General features: G+C 43.6%; 1 protein-coding gene across 2 annotated transcripts in view; it reads left to right on the forward strand.

The window, feature by feature from the left end:
- Window positions 1-5,370: 5,370 nt before the first annotated feature.
- Window positions 5,371-19,748, forward strand: part of STRN (striatin) — a 127,867-nt gene continuing 113,489 nt past the window's right edge. The window contains exon 1 of one of the 2 annotated variants that reach the window (XM_050753338.1): window positions 5,371-5,738. In XM_050753338.1, coding sequence (XP_050609295.1) covers window positions 5,493-5,738 — 246 coding nt within the window. In that variant the 5' untranslated portion in view covers window positions 5,371-5,492. The remainder of the gene's footprint in view (window positions 5,739-19,748) is intronic. The other variant, XM_050753339.1, reaches the window with a different exon arrangement.

Raw genomic sequence — 19,748 nt, forward strand, 5'->3', positions numbered from 1 at the left:
GCCCCAAATAACTGGTCATTTTGAACAGTTTTAGAAAAATAGACTGGGCATGGTGGCTCACACCTGTAATCCCAGCACTTTGGGAGGCCTAGGTGGGCAGATCATTTGAGCTCAGGAGTTCAAGACCAGCGTGGCCAACGTGGCAAAACTCTGTCTCCATGAGAAATATGAAAATTAGCCAGGCGTGGCGGTGCGCCTGTAGTCCTAGCTACTTGAGAGGCTGAGGCAGGAGAATCGCTTAAATCCATTAAGCAGAGGTTGCAGTGAGCTGAGACGGTGCCATTGCACTCCAGCCTGGGCAACAGAGTAAGACTCCATCTCAAATACAAGCAAAGAAACAGAAAACATTACAGTAAGAAGCCAGTCACAAAAAAATACATATTAAGTGATTGGATTTATGTGAAATTTTTGTCCATCTCAAAAAAAAGAACCATTCATTTTAATGACAAATTTTATTTATGTATTTATTCATTCATTCATTTGCTTATTTATTGAGAAGGTCTCTTGCCTTGTCACCAGGCTGGAGTGCAGTTGTGAGATCTCAGCTCACTGTAATCTTGCCTCCTAGGTTCAAGTGATTCTCCTGCCTCAGCCTCCAGAGTAGCTGGGATTACAGGCACCCACCACTAGGCCAAGCTAATTTTTATATTTTTAGTAGAGAACAGGGTTTCACCATGTTGGCGAGGCTGGTCTTGAACTCCTGACCTCAAGTGATACACCTGCCTCTACCCCTCAAAGTGCTGAGATTATAGGCGAGAGCCACTGTGCCTGGTCTGACACATTTTTCAGAAGAACAGGTGAATTATTTGTCATTTTATAGATCTATAATCCTCATCCCACAAAGCATACACATATAAACTGAAAAATAGTAAACACTCAGCAGGGCAAGGTGGCTCACACCTGTAATCCGGGCACTTTGGGAGGCCGAGGCAGGCAGACAGGTCAGGAGATAGAGACCATCCTGGCCAACATGGTGAAACCCTGTCCCTACTAAAATACAAAAAATTAGCTGGGTGTGGTGGTGTGCACCTGTAGTCCCAGCTACTGGGGAGGCTGAGGCAGGAGAATCGCTTGAACCCGGGAAGCGGAGATCGCAGTGAGCCGAGATCGCGCCACTGCACTCCAGCCTGGTGACAGAGGGAGACTCTGTCTTAAAAAAAAAAAAAAAAAAAAAAAAGGCTGGGCGTGCGCAGTGGCTCACACCTGTAATCCCAACACTTTTGGAGGCTGAGGTGGGAGGATCATGAAGTCAAGAGATTGAAACCATCCTGGTCAACATGGTGAAACTCCGTCTCTACTAAAAATACAAAAAATTAGCTGGGCGTGGTGGCCCATGCCTGTAATCCCAGCTACTTGGGAGGCAGAGGCAGGAGAATCACTTGAACCCGGGAGGTGGAGGTTGCAGTGAGCCGAGATCGCGCCACTGCACTCCAGCTTGGCGATAAAGCGAGACTCCGTCTCAAAAAATAAAAATAAAATAAAATAAACACTCCTATTATCTAAACAACCTTTCAACATTTCACAATTTTCACTGTAAACTCATTGTAGTGATATATGAAATCAATATTTTGACAATTGCTCTGTGTACTGGGAAAGGAACCCTTATTTTCTGTCATTTTGGCTTTATTAATTATAAAATGATCACAACACGTTGAGATCTGAGGCTTAATGATTAGGCATAGGCGTTAGTTTTTTTGGGGGGGGGTTGTTTTTGTTTTCCTTTTTTTTTTTTTTTTTTCCGAAAACGGAGTTTGGCTGTTGTTGCTCAGGCTGGAGTGCAATGGCACCATCTTGGCTCCCCGCAACCTCCGCCTCCCAGTTTCAAGACATTCACCTGCTTCAGCCTCCTCAGTGGCTGGGACTACAGGCGCGCACCACCATGGCCGGCTAATTTTTGTGTATTTTTGGTAGAGATGGGGTTTCACCATGTTGGCCAGGCTGGTCTCAAACTCCTGACCTCAGGTAATCCACCCACCTCTGCCTCCCTAAGTGCTGGGATCAAAGGCGTGAGCCACCGCCATCTGGGCTGTTTTTTTTTTTTTTTTTCTTTTTTTTTTTTTTTTAAGGCGGAGTCTCCCTCTGTCGCCCAGTCTGGAGTGCAGTGGCAGAATCTTGGCTCACTGCAACCTCCTCCTCCCGGGTTCAAGTGATTCTCCTGCCTCAGCCTCCCAAGTAGCTGGGATTACAGGCGCCTGCCACTATGCCCAGCTAGTTTTTTGTATTTTTAGTAGACACGGAATTTCACCATGTTGGCCAGTCTGGTCTCGTTATCCTGACCTCGTGATTCGCCCACGAATCACGGCCTTCCGAAGTGCTGGGATTACAGGCATGAGTCACCGTACCCGGCCCTTTTTTTGTTTTTTAAAGATTATTTTAACTAATTTAAAGTTCTGAATAGGGGAAAGGAGAGAACAATTATTGAGCCCCTAGATTTTAACAGGGACTGTTTCCTTCACATATTTTGTTTCAGTTACTCTTGTGAACTAATACCACGTATAGTAGGCACTATGAGAGGGGATTTACTTTTTTTCTCTCATTTAACTTTACAGCAAATTTATTTGGTGCCTATTGTTCCCATATTAAACAATGAGAGAATTGAGCTGGGATTATAGGCGCAAGCTATAATTTTTTTTAAATTAGCCATGCCCGGCTGATTTTTTTTTGCATTTTAGTAGAGACGGGGTTTCACAGTGTTGCCCAGGCTGGTCTTGAACTCCTGAGCTAAGGCAATCCAATCCACCCGCTTCAGCCTTCCAAAGTGCTAGGATTATAGGCATGAGCACCGCGCCAGGCCCAGTTAAAAGTATGGTATTCATACTCCTATAGTTTTTTTTTTTTCAATCAGTCTCGCTGTATTGCCTAGGCTGGAGTGCAGTGTCATGATCTCGGCTCACAGCAACTTCCGCCTCCCGGGTTCAAGCAATTATCATACCTCAGCCTCCCAAGTAGCTGGGACTACTGGCATGTGCCACCACACCTGGCTAATTTTTGTATTCTTAGTAGAGACGGGTTTTGCCGTGTTGGCCAGGCTGGTCTCCAACTGTTACCGGTGGAGGGTGTCCAGGTTATTGAAATATTGAACAAAGAATTGGAAAAAACGCACAAACAAAGCAAGGAAAGAATGAAACAACAAAAACAGATTTGTTGAAAATGAAAGTAGGCTCCACAGGGTGGGGGCAGGCCCTAGCATAGGGGCTCAAGAGCCCCGTTACAGAATTTTCTGGAGTTTGAATACCCTCTAGAGGTTTCCATTGGTTACTTGGTGTACGCCCTATGTAAATAAAGAGGATGAAGTAAAGTTACAACGACATTTACTTGGTGTGCGCCCTATGTAAATGGAGAGTATATTTCCTGTTATAGCTGAAGTGTTTCCATTTGATTCAGTTCTAGGAAGTCAGCGTGAATCTACTTTATGTTCCCTGCCTCCAGACCCTATTCTCCTGCCTCCTGCCCACAACTCCTGGGCTCCAGTGATCTACCGCCTCAGCCTCCCAAAGTGCTGGGATTACAGGCGTGAGTCATGGCGCCCGGCCAAAATGTAAATGAGTTCTCGTAAAGCAAAAAGAGGTATTGTGAGTAATAAAGCTGAACTATGAATTAAAATAGTTTTTGTATATGTGTGGTAGTCCAGATTATCTATAAGTTTAATTACATTTTGTGGTCTGCTATGAATTGACTTAAAGGAATTTTCGGACATGTCGTCTCACTCAAGGCCTCATTGTTGACAAGTCTCAATTTTTTTGGAATTTAGTTCCTTGAACTATTAATGAGAAGACTGGGCTGTATCTCAAAGGACGCCGACAGCCAAAATAAGTTATGGCACAGGGAATTTGGCCAGGCCTGGATCAATCTTTGATGATAATAAAGAAGGAATTCATAAAGCAGAAACATTAACCGAGAGAAGAGAGTTCTCCATCTTTATTTGCAACCAGAGCAGACACAATGTGTTTCCTGTCCTTTCTGCAAGTAGCCATGCGAAAGGGGGGAGGGGACAGAGGACAGGGACAGGATATCTTTCCCTGACATGTCACTCAGCAGCCTAGATCTTTACATTTTTTCATGGCCATCAAGTCTGATAGCCCAGAAGTACGTCCTACAAAACGTAAGAATTCGGTAACTTGTTAGGGTGACAAAATAAGTGCTTAATTTTATTTGCATTTGTTAAATTGTTTTCAGGGGCCTTCCTTTCTGCCACTGTTGTAGTGTGAATTTATAGTGACATGTTATCAGACTTCGGAGAAGGAAAATATTTACAGGGAGTCACTTAAAAGGAAAGGACTTTGGTGTACCTTTGGTAGGCGGATGCTGTTGCCAGTTGGCAGGTGAATCGTGAAACTGGGAACAGGACAAGAGAAAAAGGAGCGGAGCCAGGATATCTAAGACCGCGCTAGGGAGCAGAAAGGGAACTTGCTTTTTCAAGGGGGTGTAGCTACTAAGGCCTTGTGATATTTGATTATATGCCAATCTCTGATTACAGAAACGACGTCATTTATCTTAATATTCCCAGCGCGGGAGATAACTGATAATAAAAATATTTGTTCAATTAAGTGGAGTAAAAATGAGCGGGAGTAAGATAGGAAAAATGAGACAAAAAAACAGTATCTGTTATTGGATGCTAAAACTTTTACAGGATTTACTGCAGGAGGACTGCAAAGGGAAAGAAACTTCAACGGAGCCGTTTTTTCAGATGGGCTGTCAACAAATCACAATTTGGAAGCAGCAGTAGAAAGCTGCGGCGTTGTCTTAGAGAGATGATCGGCGTTCCTTAGAAATGAAAACTGGTCAGGCAACAGGTTTGAGCCCCTCCAGTCAGAAAAGAAAGGCAGGAGCGACAGCGACCCGCAGATTGGCAGAATGGAGGAGCGTCTAGGGTGAGAGAAACTCCAAAGACTGAGCCCAAGCGAGAGCACGCAGGGCAGCTGGAGGGAGAACTCCCGTCCAGCGCCCGCACCGGGTAGCTCGCTTTGAGCCTGTTTCTTCACAGAACGGCCAGGAAGCCTTAAAAGATGTGCAGCTCGAGCTGGTATCTTGGCGTGATAACTTCCGTGTGTGTGTGTGTGTGAATGCAACAGGGAGCGCCGCCCGCGAACTTCCGCGTGCGAGGAAGGCTGGAGAGCTGCCAGCCCGCGCCCAGCTGGCCCCAGAGGAAACCCGCGCTCCTCGCCCAGCCGGCCCCCTCCGCGGCGAGCCGGGGCGGGGCGGGCCCGAGGCCACGCCCAAGCTGAGGCGCAGCCCTACAGGCCGCCCGGGCCGCGCTCGCCCGCGCTCCGCCCCGCGACTACATTTCCCGGCAAGCCCCGGGCCGCCAGCGCGCCGCAGTTGACCCATTTCCCGGCCCGTCACGGGCTCGGCCGGCCCCCGCGCCCAGGCGGCTGCTCCCTGCTGACTGGGGTGTGGGCGGGAGCGGCGGAGGGAGGAGGAGGCGCTGCTTGCCGCCGCTGTTGCCTCCGCTGCTGGGCGCCGGGGCAGCTTCCCGGGTATCTGCAGCCGCCATGGACGAGCAGGCGGGTCCCGGCGTTTTCTTCAGCAACAACCACCCGGGCGCCGGCGGTGCCAAGGGGCTCGGGCCTCTGGCGGAGGCTGCCGCGGCCGGCGACGGGGCGGCTGCGGCTGCGGCTGCGGCGGGGGCGGCCCGAGCCCAGTACAGTCTCCCGGGGATCCTGCACTTCCTGCAGCACGAGTGGGCCCGCTTCGAGGTGGAGAGAGCCCAGTGGGAGGTGGAGCGGGCGGAGCTGCAGGTAAAGACCCTCCCGGCCTGGCCGTCTTCATCCCGCCTCTTTGCTCCCTTCCGCCCCGCCCCGGACCCTTCTCCCCCTCCCCCAGCCTATTCGCGTCCCCTCCCCCTTTGCTGCCGCCCATCCCACCCGGAGCCCAGTCCCCTTCTCTTCGCCTTTTGCCTTTCACTGACCCCATCTCGACCCTGTTCTCACTCTCGCTCCTGGTGCGTTGTTTACCCTTCCCACGCCTGTTCGTCCGCACCATCCCACTCTTTAACTCCCAGGCTCATTTCAACTCTCTGGCCATCCTGCATCTCAGGGCTGCCCTCTCGGTTTACTAATTGGGCTGGCAGTAGTTTTGAGAGACGCGGCGCAAATCGTCCGCTGTCCTGGTGTGCCCCATCCTAGGTCTACAGACAGTCTCCGCAGAACGTGCCGGCCTTGGCCCCTCTCTTCTTCAAGGAAGGTGATCAAGAAGACAACAGAAGTTGTGTCAGTGAGGCCTTGACTCGAGGCGAGAAGTTGACGTTGGGCAAAAGTGTTATTCATATATCAGCTCCCTTTTTTATATATGTGAATGTCTCTTCCCCACTTTCTTGCGATCCCCCGGCCCCTTCCCACGTTTCTTTTAGGTATTTCCAATTCATGCATTTTAAACGAAGGACCTACATGATTGCAGTCAGAGAGAATGGTTAAGAGATGGTTCCTGTTCTCAGAATCTGAAACTTCCCACGGGTTAATTTTATGTTCAGTGTTTTGGGAGATTTTCTTGTACTTTAAAAGGAACTAAAGGGGCTTTGAAGTTAGTTACATTGCCTTGCATAATCTACAAGATAAAGTATATCCAGGGAGGAGATTTTGTGGGCTCTGAAAAGAATGAAAGTGCGGCTGATACTTTACAGGCCATTCAGAATTGGTGAATAGGTTTTCAGTGGTTCTTCTTAAAACTTCCAGGGCATACACACCAATTTCAAAAGGAACTTAAAGAACTATGAATAGTTGTGCCTTTCTGTTTTACGGGCTAAGCCTGTATACTTATGAAATTTGAGTATAGTTTTAGTTGGCGAAACACTTGAGTTTAAAATGCTACCCAGTGTGTCACTTTTTTTGGTAACATGTATTTTCTTTGGCACTTAAAAAAAAAAAAGAAGAGGAGAAATCTGTTAAATAGAATCATGTGCTGGAACAGGCTCTGTGATGTAGTGGAAGTGGCTATGGAAAGAGCGAACACACAGGTCTATAGCAGACAAGGTTATAGTAAGGGCTGTGTTTGTTGCTAGCTCTGTGACCTTGAGGAAATCCTTTAACCTCTCTGGGTTTCAGTTTTATCATTTATTTATTCAGCACCTGTGTGTTGAGTGCCAGCTATGTGTCTAGGCCCTGTGATTTTAAAAAACCGACCAAGCTTCTGCCCTCATGGAGTTTATGTTTTAGTGGAGAGGCAAACGGTCGAGCAAATGCGCCTATAGAATATAATGGCTTATAGTGGCAACTGCTGTGAGGAAGAAATAAGTCAGAGTTCAGGAATAGAGTGTGATAGGGGCAGCTATTTTAGATGGGGTGGTCAGGGTAGGCCTCTCAGAGATGACAAATGAGCAGTTGAATGAAGTTAGGGAGTGGCCGGTCGTTCCTATGATTCTTTGTAAGTCTGTAGTTATATGTTTATATTATTTGGCAACTTTTTCATCCCTACTGTTACGTTGCTGTAGTATTTAGTCGATCTAGTCTATCTGATATTTGCAAGTCTTCTTTGACCTTGTCTATGTAGTTTCCAACAAATTTGAATACTTACAGATTGATCTTTATTAGCAGTACCTTCTAGAAAAGTGTGGATTTCAGGCTTCAAGGAAATGTTAAAGGCAAAGTTTAATGTGCGGTTGTGGGGAATGATTTTTGTATTAGCTACTTAAAATTTAATTTCTTTTCCAGTTTTGGGAATGGAAGATAAGTCACACTAATTTGGTAAAAAAAAAAAAGCCACACCAGAAAACAATACTTACCTTTCTACCTGTAGAAGTTGGAGAATTCCAACCCATCCTCGCCCCCCCTTAACTTTTCAGTTTACCGGCAGCTGTAGTTGATCTTCAATTTTTATGCACACATCCACAAACAATTGTTTGTGGCAAATGTTTATTAATTTCAGATAGCTTTCCCATGGGTGCTTATCATATTAAAGAGACTCCTGTTTTTTTTTTTTTTCCTTTTATTGGAGAGAGGGTCTCGCTCTGTTGCCCAGGCTGGTGTGCAGTGGCGCAGTCTTGGCTCACTGCAACCTCCACCTCCCAGGTTTAAGCAATTCTTCTGCCTCAGCCTCCCAAGTAGCTGGGATCACAGGCATGTGCCACCATGCCTGGCTGATTTTTGTGTTTTATAGAGACGGAGTTTCACAATGTTGGCCAGGTTGGTCTTGAACTACTGACCTCAGTGATCTGCCCGCCTCAGACTCCCAAAGTGCTGGTATTACAGGCGTGAGCCACTGTGCCCTCCAAGGACACTACTTTTTTAACATTATCTTTTGTTTTGTGCTCAAATTAAATTAAGCTTCCACAGAGAAACTTTAAAAATGTGTCATTTTCCTAACAGAATGAGTATGATATATTTTGAGGGGAAGAGTTTGCAGTAGTCTCTGGTCTTTGTCCCCCCTTATTAGTGTAATTGGAAAAAAAATTATTTCTTGACCGTCATTACTTTGAATCTTCTTTATTTTTCTTTTGCTACTGGAATGTTCTTAGAGACACAATAGGAAGTAAAATAGTTGAATGCATTGTGATGAAATACGAATCAGTTGGTGTCTAACTTTTAATTTTTAAATCTCTTCCTAAGCCATTAACACCAGAGTCAACACAAATACCTTTACGATTAAGTCAAATTTGCCCCTTCAAGAACCTGTCAGTCCTGCTCTTTCAGGTTGCCAGGGAAGAGTTGTGAAAAGCAATCCCAGCTCTCATCTACCTGGCCTGCCCTTACCGCTTCCTCCCTCCTTCAGATCTTAGGAGTAAGGAAACAGCCATGTTTTAGCAAAAAACCTATTTATTTGTCGTTTATTTCACTCTTGCCCATCTTAGTTGAGAAATTCTTTTATTTTTGGTAATGCTCCCCTCCTCACATCCAGTTGAGATTAGGCGTCAGTTCATGGGGGGAAAAAAGAATGATTAAGATTATTAGTGAGCTTTACATTTGTGAAAGGAATTGGAGAAGGAATACTAATAATATTTGAGAAAAATTTCTGTACGTGAGGTGTTGTGCTAGATGACCTCAAAGAAACATGCAGTCTAGTTATTAGTATGATATAACTTGTAGAAGAATCAGAGTGTTTATCATTTGGGGAGAAGGCTAATTTCTTTAGGATAGTGAAGGAGAGGCCGGGCGCGGTGGCTCACACCTGTAATCCCAGCACTTTGGGAGGCCGAGGCAGGTGAATCACGAGGTCAAGAGATCGAGACCATCCTGGCCAACATGGTGAAACCTTGTCTCTACTAAAAATACAAAAATTAGCTGAGTGTGGTGGTGTGTGTTGGAGGCTGAGGCAGGAGAATCACTTGAACCAGCAAGTTGGAGGTTGCAGTGAGCCGAGCTCGCACCACTGCACTCCAGCCTGGTGACAGAGTAAGACTCCATCTCAAAAAAAAAAAAAAAAGGTGAAGGAGAGAAGAGCTAGCAGTGAATGGGGAGAATAGTAGCAAGAGGAAAGAACTTTATGAGGTCATGAGAACCTAAGGCTCAGTATTTGAAAATCTCTGACTTATGAGAAAGCAGGCAAGTAAATAAAAAATAAACAATGTTGGCTCTAGATTTTGGTATGTGTGTGGTGTGTGGTATAGGAGAGGCCCTGATATTTACCTGGAAGTGTTAGAGTTGTATGGAAAAGGTGGCAAGATTGAGTAGCTTAGGGCATTTAGTGTGGAGGCTGTATGCTGGAGTTTTGGCATTAATAATTTGTATTTTCTGGGTTTTGGCATTAATAATTTGTATTTTCACTCCCCACATATTTTTCAAGCGTCTACTTCATGCCAGGCCTTGTTCTAGACACTGGAGATACAACAACAAAAATACAGATCTTGCCCTTATGAGGCTTAAATTGTTGAGGCAGACAGACAGTGATAAATAAATACATAGAATGTTGGGAAGGAAAATATGAGGGTTTCAGAGGGTGGAATGGGGAAGAAAGGATTCACTGATAAGATGCCATTCGAGCTAAGACCTTTAAAGGTGATATCTAAGGTGAGGAAAGAGCTTTCTAGACAGAAGGAACAGCTGGGGGAAGGGAGCATGCTTGGAATATTTAAGGAATATCAAGGAGGTAAAAGTGGCTAAAGTAGAGGAAGAGAATGGAAGAAGTCACGTCAAACAGGTAGTAATGGAAGAAGTTGTGTCAGACAGAGTCTTGCCCATTGTAAGGACTTTGGCTTTATACCTCCGCAAGATGAGCAGCTAGTGGAATGTTTTAAGCAAAGGAGTGAAACCATCTTTAAAAGGGACCCCTGGTAAGGATTCAGAATAGACTTGGAGGGAAAATAAGTAGAAGCAGCAGGGGGACTAGTTAGGAGGCTACTTTAATAAATCCAGGCAGAAGATGAACTAAGGTGGTAGTGATAAGATATGTGAATATATATTTTGATACATTTTTGAAGGTAGAGCCAACAAGATGTGCTAAATGGTAGAATGTGGGGTTTGAGAAAAAGAGGAGTCAAAGATGACTCAACAGTATTTAGAGGGCCAGGCACAGTGGCTCAAAACCTGTAATCCCAGTACTTTGGGAGGCTGAGGCAGGAGGATCACTTGAGCCTAGGGGTTCAAGACCAGCCAGGGCAACATGGCAAAACACCATCTCCAGAAAAAGAATTTTTAAAAATTAGCTGGGTGTGATGGTGTTCACCTGTAGTCCCAGCTACTTGGGAGTCTGAGGTGGGAGGCTTGCTTGGGCCTGGGAGGTTGAAGCTGCCGTGAGTCATGATCACTCCACTGCACTCCAGCCTGGGCAACAGAAGGAGACCCTGTCTCAGAAAAAAAAAAAAAATAGTGCTGCCTGGGCAACATGGTGAAGCCCCATCTCTACAAAAAATTCAGAAAATTAGCTGGGTGCGTTGGCATGCGTCTGTGGTCCCAGCTGCTTGTGAGGCTGAGGTGCGAGGATTGCTTGAGCCCTGGAGATCAAGGCTGCAGTGCGTTATGATTGCGCCTCTGCACTCTAGCCTGGGTGCCAGAGTGAGGCTCTGTCTCAAAACAAATCAATCAAACAAACAAACAAAAATATATGTATATAGAGAGAATGAGCAGCCTCATGGGACAGCTGAGAAGATTTACTGAGCTTTTTAATGGAAAACATAAATACTTAAAATGAGTTTGTCTTTATTATTGTGACTATTATTTATAATTATCACAAAAGGCAATATGGCAGAGACCTGGGCTTAAAATTCTTGCTTTAAAACTTACTATTGTATTTTACGCCTAAAATACATATTTGCCATGATTCTGATCTCTCAGAGCCTTAGTTTCCTCATGTGTAAGATGAGGATAACAAATTACCTTGTGAGAATTAAATTAAGATAATTTAAAGTACTTAGCAGAGGCATGGTACATAACATAAAGTAAGTGCTTAATAAATAAATGGTTGCAGATGCATGATGCTAAACTTTTGCTCTCGTTATCTCCTCATCCCCAGAGAAAAGCATAATCTTCAGTCATGAATTTTTCTGAGGCTAGAGCATACAAGTGCCATCCTGAGGCCATGCAGTATAATATTCTGGGACTAAAAGATATTTAATGGGAGTGAATGCTTGCCTTCAGTGTCAGCCTCAGAACATTGAGGATATGCTTCAAGAGTATTTGCTTTCCTTAATAACCTTGTAGGTATCTGTTACCTTGGAATTCATATAAACTTTTCTGAATGTGTTTATCTTAACTTTGCATTACATCATGGGTAACAAATTGTGTAAATTTACTAACCACATTATAAAATGAATCCTACACTTTATTTGGCTCTTTAAACCACTTCCTTTACATTTGGAGGAGGCGAGCCCCATTGTGATATGGTATAATTTTGTCAGCAGGTTCGTTTTTCATTCTACTCATATTCTTGATAATTTCATAATCTTTATATTTTAGAAAGGTTATAGAGGCTTTAATCTTTTAAAACATATCCTATTATATGTCTCTTCAGTTCAGTGTTTCTCAACCTTAGCTATAATATTAGAATAATCAGAGGGAACACTTAAAAATACCAATGCCCTGGACTGTACCCCAGATCAATTAAATCAAAATCTTAGGAATGAGGACCCCTAGCATTAGTATTTTTTGAGCTCCCCAGTAGGCAGCAAGGGTTGAGAACCACTGCTTTAGTTGTTTTTTCTGTTTTTACATATCTATAAAAGTTTGGTGATTTCAACACTTCTATTAGTATTCCATATATGGTTGGCTTTTTATAGAATTTGGGATATAATTTCTTTTTCCATTGTTCTTTCTGATGATAGCTAGCATTTTATTTTTAGGCAGTAGAATATTATAATTTGAATCACCTCCTTCTGACTGAGATGTACTGACAGAGTAATCTTTGAGCTGGAATGAACTTTGGAAATAATCAGGTCAATTAGGTAAAGTGAGGTTCAGAGAGAGGCTGAATGACCAAGAATGAAATAGGTTTTGTACAAGCTGTCACTTACATCTCCAGATATCTTTACAGTTTTATTTTTTCATATTTTTTGTCTAGGGGCCAGGCTAATCATCTGTATTGTTCCAATCTGAGTATATGTACTGCCACAGCCAGCACTCTTTACAGTTTTCTTTAAAGCCCTTTCAGATACACTGTATCATTTAATCTGTACAACCTTCTGAGGTAAGCAGAGCCACACTGATGCTTATTTATTTATTTTTTTAAATAACAGACATAAAGATGTTACTGTGTTTTACTGCTTTCCAGCTTATTTTATTGGTTACATTTGAGATTTTCTCTGTCTTTGGTGTTCTGTAGTTTCATTATGATGTGTCACAGTATAGATTTCTTTTTTTCTTTTTTTGGGGGGGATGGAATCTAGCTGTGTTGTCCAGGCTGGAGTGCAGTGGCACGATCTCGGCTCACTGCAACCACCACCTCCCAGATTCAAGCGATTCTCCTGCCTCAGCCTCCTGAGTAGCTGGGATTACAGGCATGCGCCACCACGCCCAGCTAATTTTTTGTATTTTTAGTGGAGATGGGGTTTCACTGTGTCAGCCAGGATGGTCTCGGTCTCCTGACCTCGTGATCTGCCCGCTTCAGCCTCCCAAGTGTTGGGATTACAGGCATGAGCCACCACTCCCAGCATAGATTTCTTTTTATTTTGTTTGGGACTTCGTTAGACTCCTTGAATTTGTGGATTGGCTTCTCATTAGTTCTGCACATTTCTCACTTGCTGTCTTGTTAGGTTTGTCCTTGATTGCATTTTCCTTTCTTCTCCTTTTGGGTGTTTGATTACATGATCTTATGGCTTCTCCATTATCTGCACTGTATTTTCCGACTTTTTATCTTTCCATGCTTTATTCTTGATAATTTATTCTGACTTATTTTCCAGTCTGTAAATGACTTATCTTCCAGTCCATTCATTTTCTCTTCAGTTGAGTCTAATCTGTTAAAACCATCCACTGAATTTTTAGTTTTGGTTATTGTTGAAGTTCATTTTGGTTTCTTTTCAAATCTGCTCAGTCATTTCTTAAAAAATTATTGTTCTGTTCTCTGCAGATGTTTTCAATGTCATCTTTAATTCTTTAAATGTAGTTAGTAGTTATTTTTTAGTTAGTGTCTCTGCACTTCTTTTATCTGAGGTCTTAGAGGTGCCTTTGTGTGGTCTGTTATTTCTGCTGGTTCTTGCTCATGATGGCTTGTTCCCTTGTATCCTTAGTTTATCTTCGTGTGCTGTCTACTGTCTGAAAAACTGTGAGACTGGACAGGCACAGTGGGTCATGCCTGTAATACCAGCACTTTGGGAGGCTGAGGCAGGCGGATCACCTGAGGTCTGGAGTTCGAGACCAGCTTGGCCAACGTGGTGAAACCCTGTCTCTACTAAAAATATAAAAATTAGCTGGGGGTGGTGGTGGGTACCTGTAATCCCAGCTACTCAGGAGGCTGAGGCAGGAGAATTACCTGAACCCAGGAGGCAGAGGTTGCAGTGAGCCGAGATTGCACTACTGCAATCCAGCCTGGGCGACAGAGACTTTATCTCAAAAAGAAGAAAAAGAAAAACTATGAGACTAATCTGAGCTCTCAAATAAAGGTACCTTCTTCAGAAAGGTTTTTTTTTTTTTTGCATTTGTTTCTGGTAGATGTCTAGAGTTATTACCAGTCTAGAACCACTTTATTTTTCATGTTTTTTTGAGACAGTCTTACTGCCACCCAGGCTGGAGTGCAGTGGTTTGATCTTGGCTCACTGCAACCTCTGCCTTCCAGGTTCAAGCAATTCTCTTGCCTCAGCCTCCAGAGTGGCTGGAATTATAGGTGTGCACCACCACACCTGTCTAATTTTTGTATTTTTAGTAGAGACGAGGTTTTGCCATGTTTGCCAGGCTGGTCTTGAACCACTGGCCTCAAGTGATCTGCCCGCCTTGGCCTCCCAAAATGCTGGGATAACAGACATGAGCCACTGCGCCCGGCCCAGAATCACTTTAAAGTAAAGGCATTACTTTAGATGTTTGGGCCACCTAGCTGATGTGAGTTTTGATTGTGAATACATTTGAGGGCCAATATACTTCTGTTTCATCTTTGCTTTGAAGACAAGCCCTTTAGGGTCCTAGCTAAATGTGAGGTATATCACCTATTAGAGTGTACACTCTGGAGGAGTGGGGTGTTTGATTTTTGCTCCTTGGGTCCTGGCTGTTTGTTCTGATTGTCCAATATCCTAAGGGCAAAAATGGCTTTTTGTTCCCTTACCTCACAGGGTTCCCATTTTCCCTTTTATTTTGGCCAGATAATTCCTTGCTATTTTTGTGTTGCTTTTAAGAAAATTGTGAAAATATTTTGTCCAGAATTTTTGGCTGTGTTCAGTGGAAGAATTGCTGTCGGGCACCGTAACTGGAAACTGAATTCTCTTATTTTACTTTCAAAATCTGACAAATAAGTATGGTCCTACAAATTTTTGGGGGAGAAATAATATTGACAGCACTTCTTTATGAAGAGATGTGCCTATTTAGTCCTGAACTTTATTTCTGAATCTATGTTTTTTTGAATGGTAAAAAAAAAAAAAAATCTACTTTTTTTTGAAGGGAGACCTACAGTTTTTCTCCAAAACCTTGGTAACTGAAGCAGAGTTTAAAACAAACAAAACCCTTTGCTATGCAGTCTTTAAATGGTGTTTGAAAGTTCAGATAATCTGGATAGAGTCCCCTTTGCCAGCCTGCTGTCTCCCTGATGTCAGCTGTACTTTTGATTTACTAATGTGTGTAGCATCCAGGTTTCAATTCTGGGCCATTAGAAATAAAGTTGTCCTTGGATCTCTGGAGTTTCTTGCCTTGGTGGCCAATTTGACAGAACAATCTATTGACCATCATAAACTGGATAGTGGAAAGTATGGGTGTCAGAGTCAGACATCTCTGTCACTTTCAGTTTACAATTTTTCTAGGCCTCATTTTTGTAAAATGTGGGTGACAATTTCCCTACTAAGCAGGATCACTGTAAGGTTTAAAAAAGATAAAGTATGTAAAATATGTGATATATGATGGGTGTCCAATAAGTGGTTTGCTTTTTTGTTGGTTGAGATTTCTATGGACAGAAGGCATTAGATTTATTATTTATATAAGTCCGTAGAAGCCAAGAACCAGTTTCAGTGATCCATTTATCATAGTAGTTACTTACATTCTCTTTGTCCTCTAAGTACAGGTTGAGCATCCCTAATCCAAAAACCCTAAATTCAAAATGCTTCCAAATCTAAAACTTTTTGAATGTTGACATGGTGTCATAAGTGGAAAAATCCATACCTGACCTGATGTGGCAGGTTGCAGTCAAAAAGCAGGTGCACAACAGAATTTAGTATCCTGGAGGGAAAAATAAAATTACCTTTAAACTGTGTGTATAGGGTATATATGAAACATAAATGAATTTTGTGTTTAGACTTGGGCCCCAAGACACCTCATTAGGTATATGCAAATATTCAAAAATCTGAAATCCAAAACACTTCTGGTCCCAAGCATTTCATATAAGGGGTACTCAATCTGTAGTGGTTTAAGGACAATGAATTGTGTGTTGGAAGTAGGGGACAGGCTAGAGATGGCAAAAGTAAGTGGTGATAGCTTGTAGACATTAAGGACTGGATGTAGTAATCAAGACAGATTTGGAGTTCAGGAGAGAAGCTCGAGGCAAGAGAGAAATTGAGGAAGGGGTTAGAAGGGGGGAAGAGACAGAAGAAGGGAGGAGAGGGGTGGAAAGAGCAGAGGCAGAGGAGAAACTGCACACATTAACCTGTTCTTAACTCTGCAAGGATGTCTTATCTTTATTTTTCATTTCGGCACTTGTAGAATCCTAGGGCTGGCAGGGATACACACACATGCACATGCACATGCACATATGCACACATGTGCACTGCCCTCCTCCCTCTCGATTTTCTTTCTTCATTAGACTAAGAATATTTTACCTCAGAGGGACCTTAGAATTTAAGTAATCTCATCCCCCGTTTCATCAGTTAGGGCTAGAGAAAGGAAGTGACTTTTCTCAGGTCACTCTGTGAATTGGTTTAGTCTTAGTTTAGAACCCAGGAGTCCTAGTAGCCAGGACGGGGCGTTGCTCCCTATACCATATCCTCTCCTTTTGTTGGTCCTTCACTCTGTGTAGCTGCTTCTGACCTGAAGGAGCCAAGTGAATTTTAATATTTAGATGATTAAGTATGGTTTGAATAGCTGTCATAATTTAAATTCTTATCACTTATTATTTGAAGTTTTTTTTCAAGTAAAATAATTTAGTGAAACAGTGTAGTAAGGGGTTCAGGAAAGTCTAACAATTTGTGTTTCTCAGAAGTGTTTAACAATGTTCTTGGGCCGGGCGCGGTGGCTTATGCCTTTAATCCCACCACTTTGGGAGGCCAATGCGGGCAGACCACCTGAAGTCAGGAATTTGAGACCAGCCCAGCTAACATGGTGAAACCCCGTTTCTACTAAAAATACAAAAAATTAGCTGGGCGTCATGGTGTGTGCCTGCAATCCCAGTTATTTGGGAGGCTGAGGCAGGGAGGATCGCTTGAACCCAGGAAGCAGAGGTTGCAGTGAGCTGAGATCACGCCATTGCACTCTAGCTTGGGCAACAAGAGTGAAACTCTGTCTCAAAAAAAAAAAATGTAGTTCTCTCATTTCTTTAAATAATTTTATTTTTGTGTAGGGTTTACTGAAATAAAATCCTTACTTCATCTTAAAAAATCTGCAAATTTGGAGCTTTTTTTTTTTTTTTTCCCCTGGTCGAGACAGGGTCTTACTCTGTCACCCAGGCTGGAGCGCAATGGTGCAATCTCGACTCGCTGCAACCTCTGCCTACTGGGTTCAAGCAATTCTCCTGCCTCAGCCTTCCAAGTAGCTGGGATTACAGGTGTCCATCACCACACCTAATTAATTTTTTCTATTTTTAGTAGAGACGTGGCGGGGAGGTTTCACCATGTTGGCTGGGCTGGTCTTGAACTCCTGGCCTCAAGTGATCCATGTGCCTCAGTCTCCCAAAGTGCTGGGATTACAGGCGTGAGCCACCACGCCCAGCCAAATTTGGAGCTTTTTTAGCTTGCTCCAAGGGTAGCTTAACTAAGTTCTGTATATACATTTTAATATAGTTTGTGTTTATTGATCATATGTCAAATATTGTGATCTTTGATACATCAAAGATCAGGCACTTTGATTTGATTTTTAGGTCATTTTAAATTTTATGTTATTCGATTAACCTAAAAATTTGATTTTTAGTTTGTTTTTAATTTTTATTTTAAAGAGACTGGGTCTCTGTTGCTATGCTGCCCAGGCTGAAGTGCGGTAACTGTTCATAGGCATACTGGTAGTTCACTGCAGCCTCACACTCCTGGCTCAGTTGATCCTCCTGCGTCAGCCTCCAGAGTAGCTGGGATTACAGTCTTGACCCACTACATCTGGTTATTAGTCTATTTTTAGGCTGTTTTACATATGCTGTGGTAGAACAGAATAATATGTTATCGGGAGAACCCGCTCCCGATGTTTAACATGGGTTCTTTTTTATTTCCTAAGTGTCTCGGCTGGTTTGAGAAGTAAATGGAAAGAGCACAAGAGAGAGAAATTTAAAGCTGGGTGTCCGGGGAAGACATCACATGTCGGCAGGATCCGTGATGTTCCCCAAGCCATAAAACCAGCAAGTTTTTATTAGCGATTTTCAAAAGGGGAAGGAGTGCATGAATAGGGTGTGGGTTACAGAGATCACACACTTCACAAGGTAATAAGATATCACAAGGCAAATGGAGGCAGGGCGAGATCACAGGACCACCGGATGAGGCGAAATTTAAATTGCTAATGAAGTTTCAGGCACGCACTGTCGTTGATAACATCTTGATAACATCTTATCAGGAAACAGGGTTTGAGAGCAGACAACCAGTCTGTCCAAAATTTATTAGGCGGGAGCGCTACAGGAGACCGGGGCTTATTTCATCCCTTGGGCTTCCACCATAAAAGACAGCATGTCTTTTTTTTTTTTTTTTTTTTTTTTTTTTTTTGAGACGGAGTCTCGCTATGTCGCCCAGGGTGGAGTGCAGTGGCCGGATCTCAGCTCACTGCAAGCTCCGCCTCCCGGGTTTTTACGCCATTCTCCTGCCTCAGCCTCCCGAGTAGCCGGGACTACAGGCGCCCACCACCTCACCCGGCTAGTTTTTTGTATTTTTTAGTAGAGACGGGGTTTCACCGTGTTAGCCAGGATGGTCTCGAACTCCTGACCTCGTGATCCACCCGTCTCGGCCTCCCAAAGTGCTGGGATTACAGGCTTGAGCCACCGCGCCCGGCCATGACAGCATGTCTTAAAGGGGCCATCTGTAAGCCTACCTTCAGGGCGCATTCTCTTTCTCAGGGATGTTCCTTGCTGAGAAAAAGAATTCAGCGATATTTCTCCTATTTGCTTTTGGAAGCAGCCAGTTCAAAGTTACCTCTCTCGTTCCCTGAACATCGCTGTTATCCTGTTCTTTTTTTTCGAGATGCCCAGATTTCATATTGTTCAAACACACATGCTCTACAAACAATTTGTGCAGTTGACACAATCCTCACAGGGTCCTGAGGCTACATTCATCCTCCTTAGTTTATGAAGAAGATGACGGGATTAAGAGATTAAAGACAGGCATAGGAAATCACAAGGGTATTGATTGGGGAAGTGATAAGTGTCCATGAAAGCTTCACAGTTTATATTCAGAGACTGCAGTAAAGACAGGCGTAAGAAATTATGGAAGTATTAATTTGGGGAACTAATAAATGTCCATGAAATCTTCACAATTTATGTTCTTCTGCCGCGGCTTCAACCGGTCCCTCCTTTTGGGGTCCCTGACTTCCCGCAGCAATATGTCAGCTGTGTATTTGCTCTTATGCAGCATTAAGTCTGTTTTTTGTTAAAAAATAAAGTACCTTGGCCGGGCACGGTGGCTCACGCCTGTAATCCCAGCACTTTGGGAGGCCGAGGCAGGCAGATCATGAGGTCAGGAGATCGAGACCATCCTGGCTAACACGTGAAACCCCGTTTCTACTAAAAATACAAAAAATTAGCTGGGCATAGTGGCGGGCGCCTGTAGTCCCAGCTACTTGGGAGGCTGAGGCAGGATAATGGCATGAACCCGGGAGGTGGAGCTTGCAGTGAGCCGAGATTGTGCCACTGCACTCCAGCCTGGGTGACAGAGCAAGACGCCGTCTCAAAAAAAAACAAAAAACAAAAAAACCTTATCTGAATAAGATAATGGAATATTATAAAACATTGATATGTAAGAAGGAAAATTTATTATAGAATTGACTGGTTTGGGAGGCCGAGGCGGGCGGATCACAAGGTCACGAGATCGAGACCACAGTGAAACCCCGTCTCTACTAAAAATACAAAAAATTAGC

The sequence above is a fragment of the Macaca thibetana genome, chromosome 13, assembly GCF_024542745.1.
Source record: "Macaca thibetana thibetana isolate TM-01 chromosome 13, ASM2454274v1, whole genome shotgun sequence".
In the NCBI taxonomy this organism is placed as follows: domain Eukaryota; kingdom Metazoa; phylum Chordata; class Mammalia; order Primates; family Cercopithecidae; genus Macaca; species Macaca thibetana.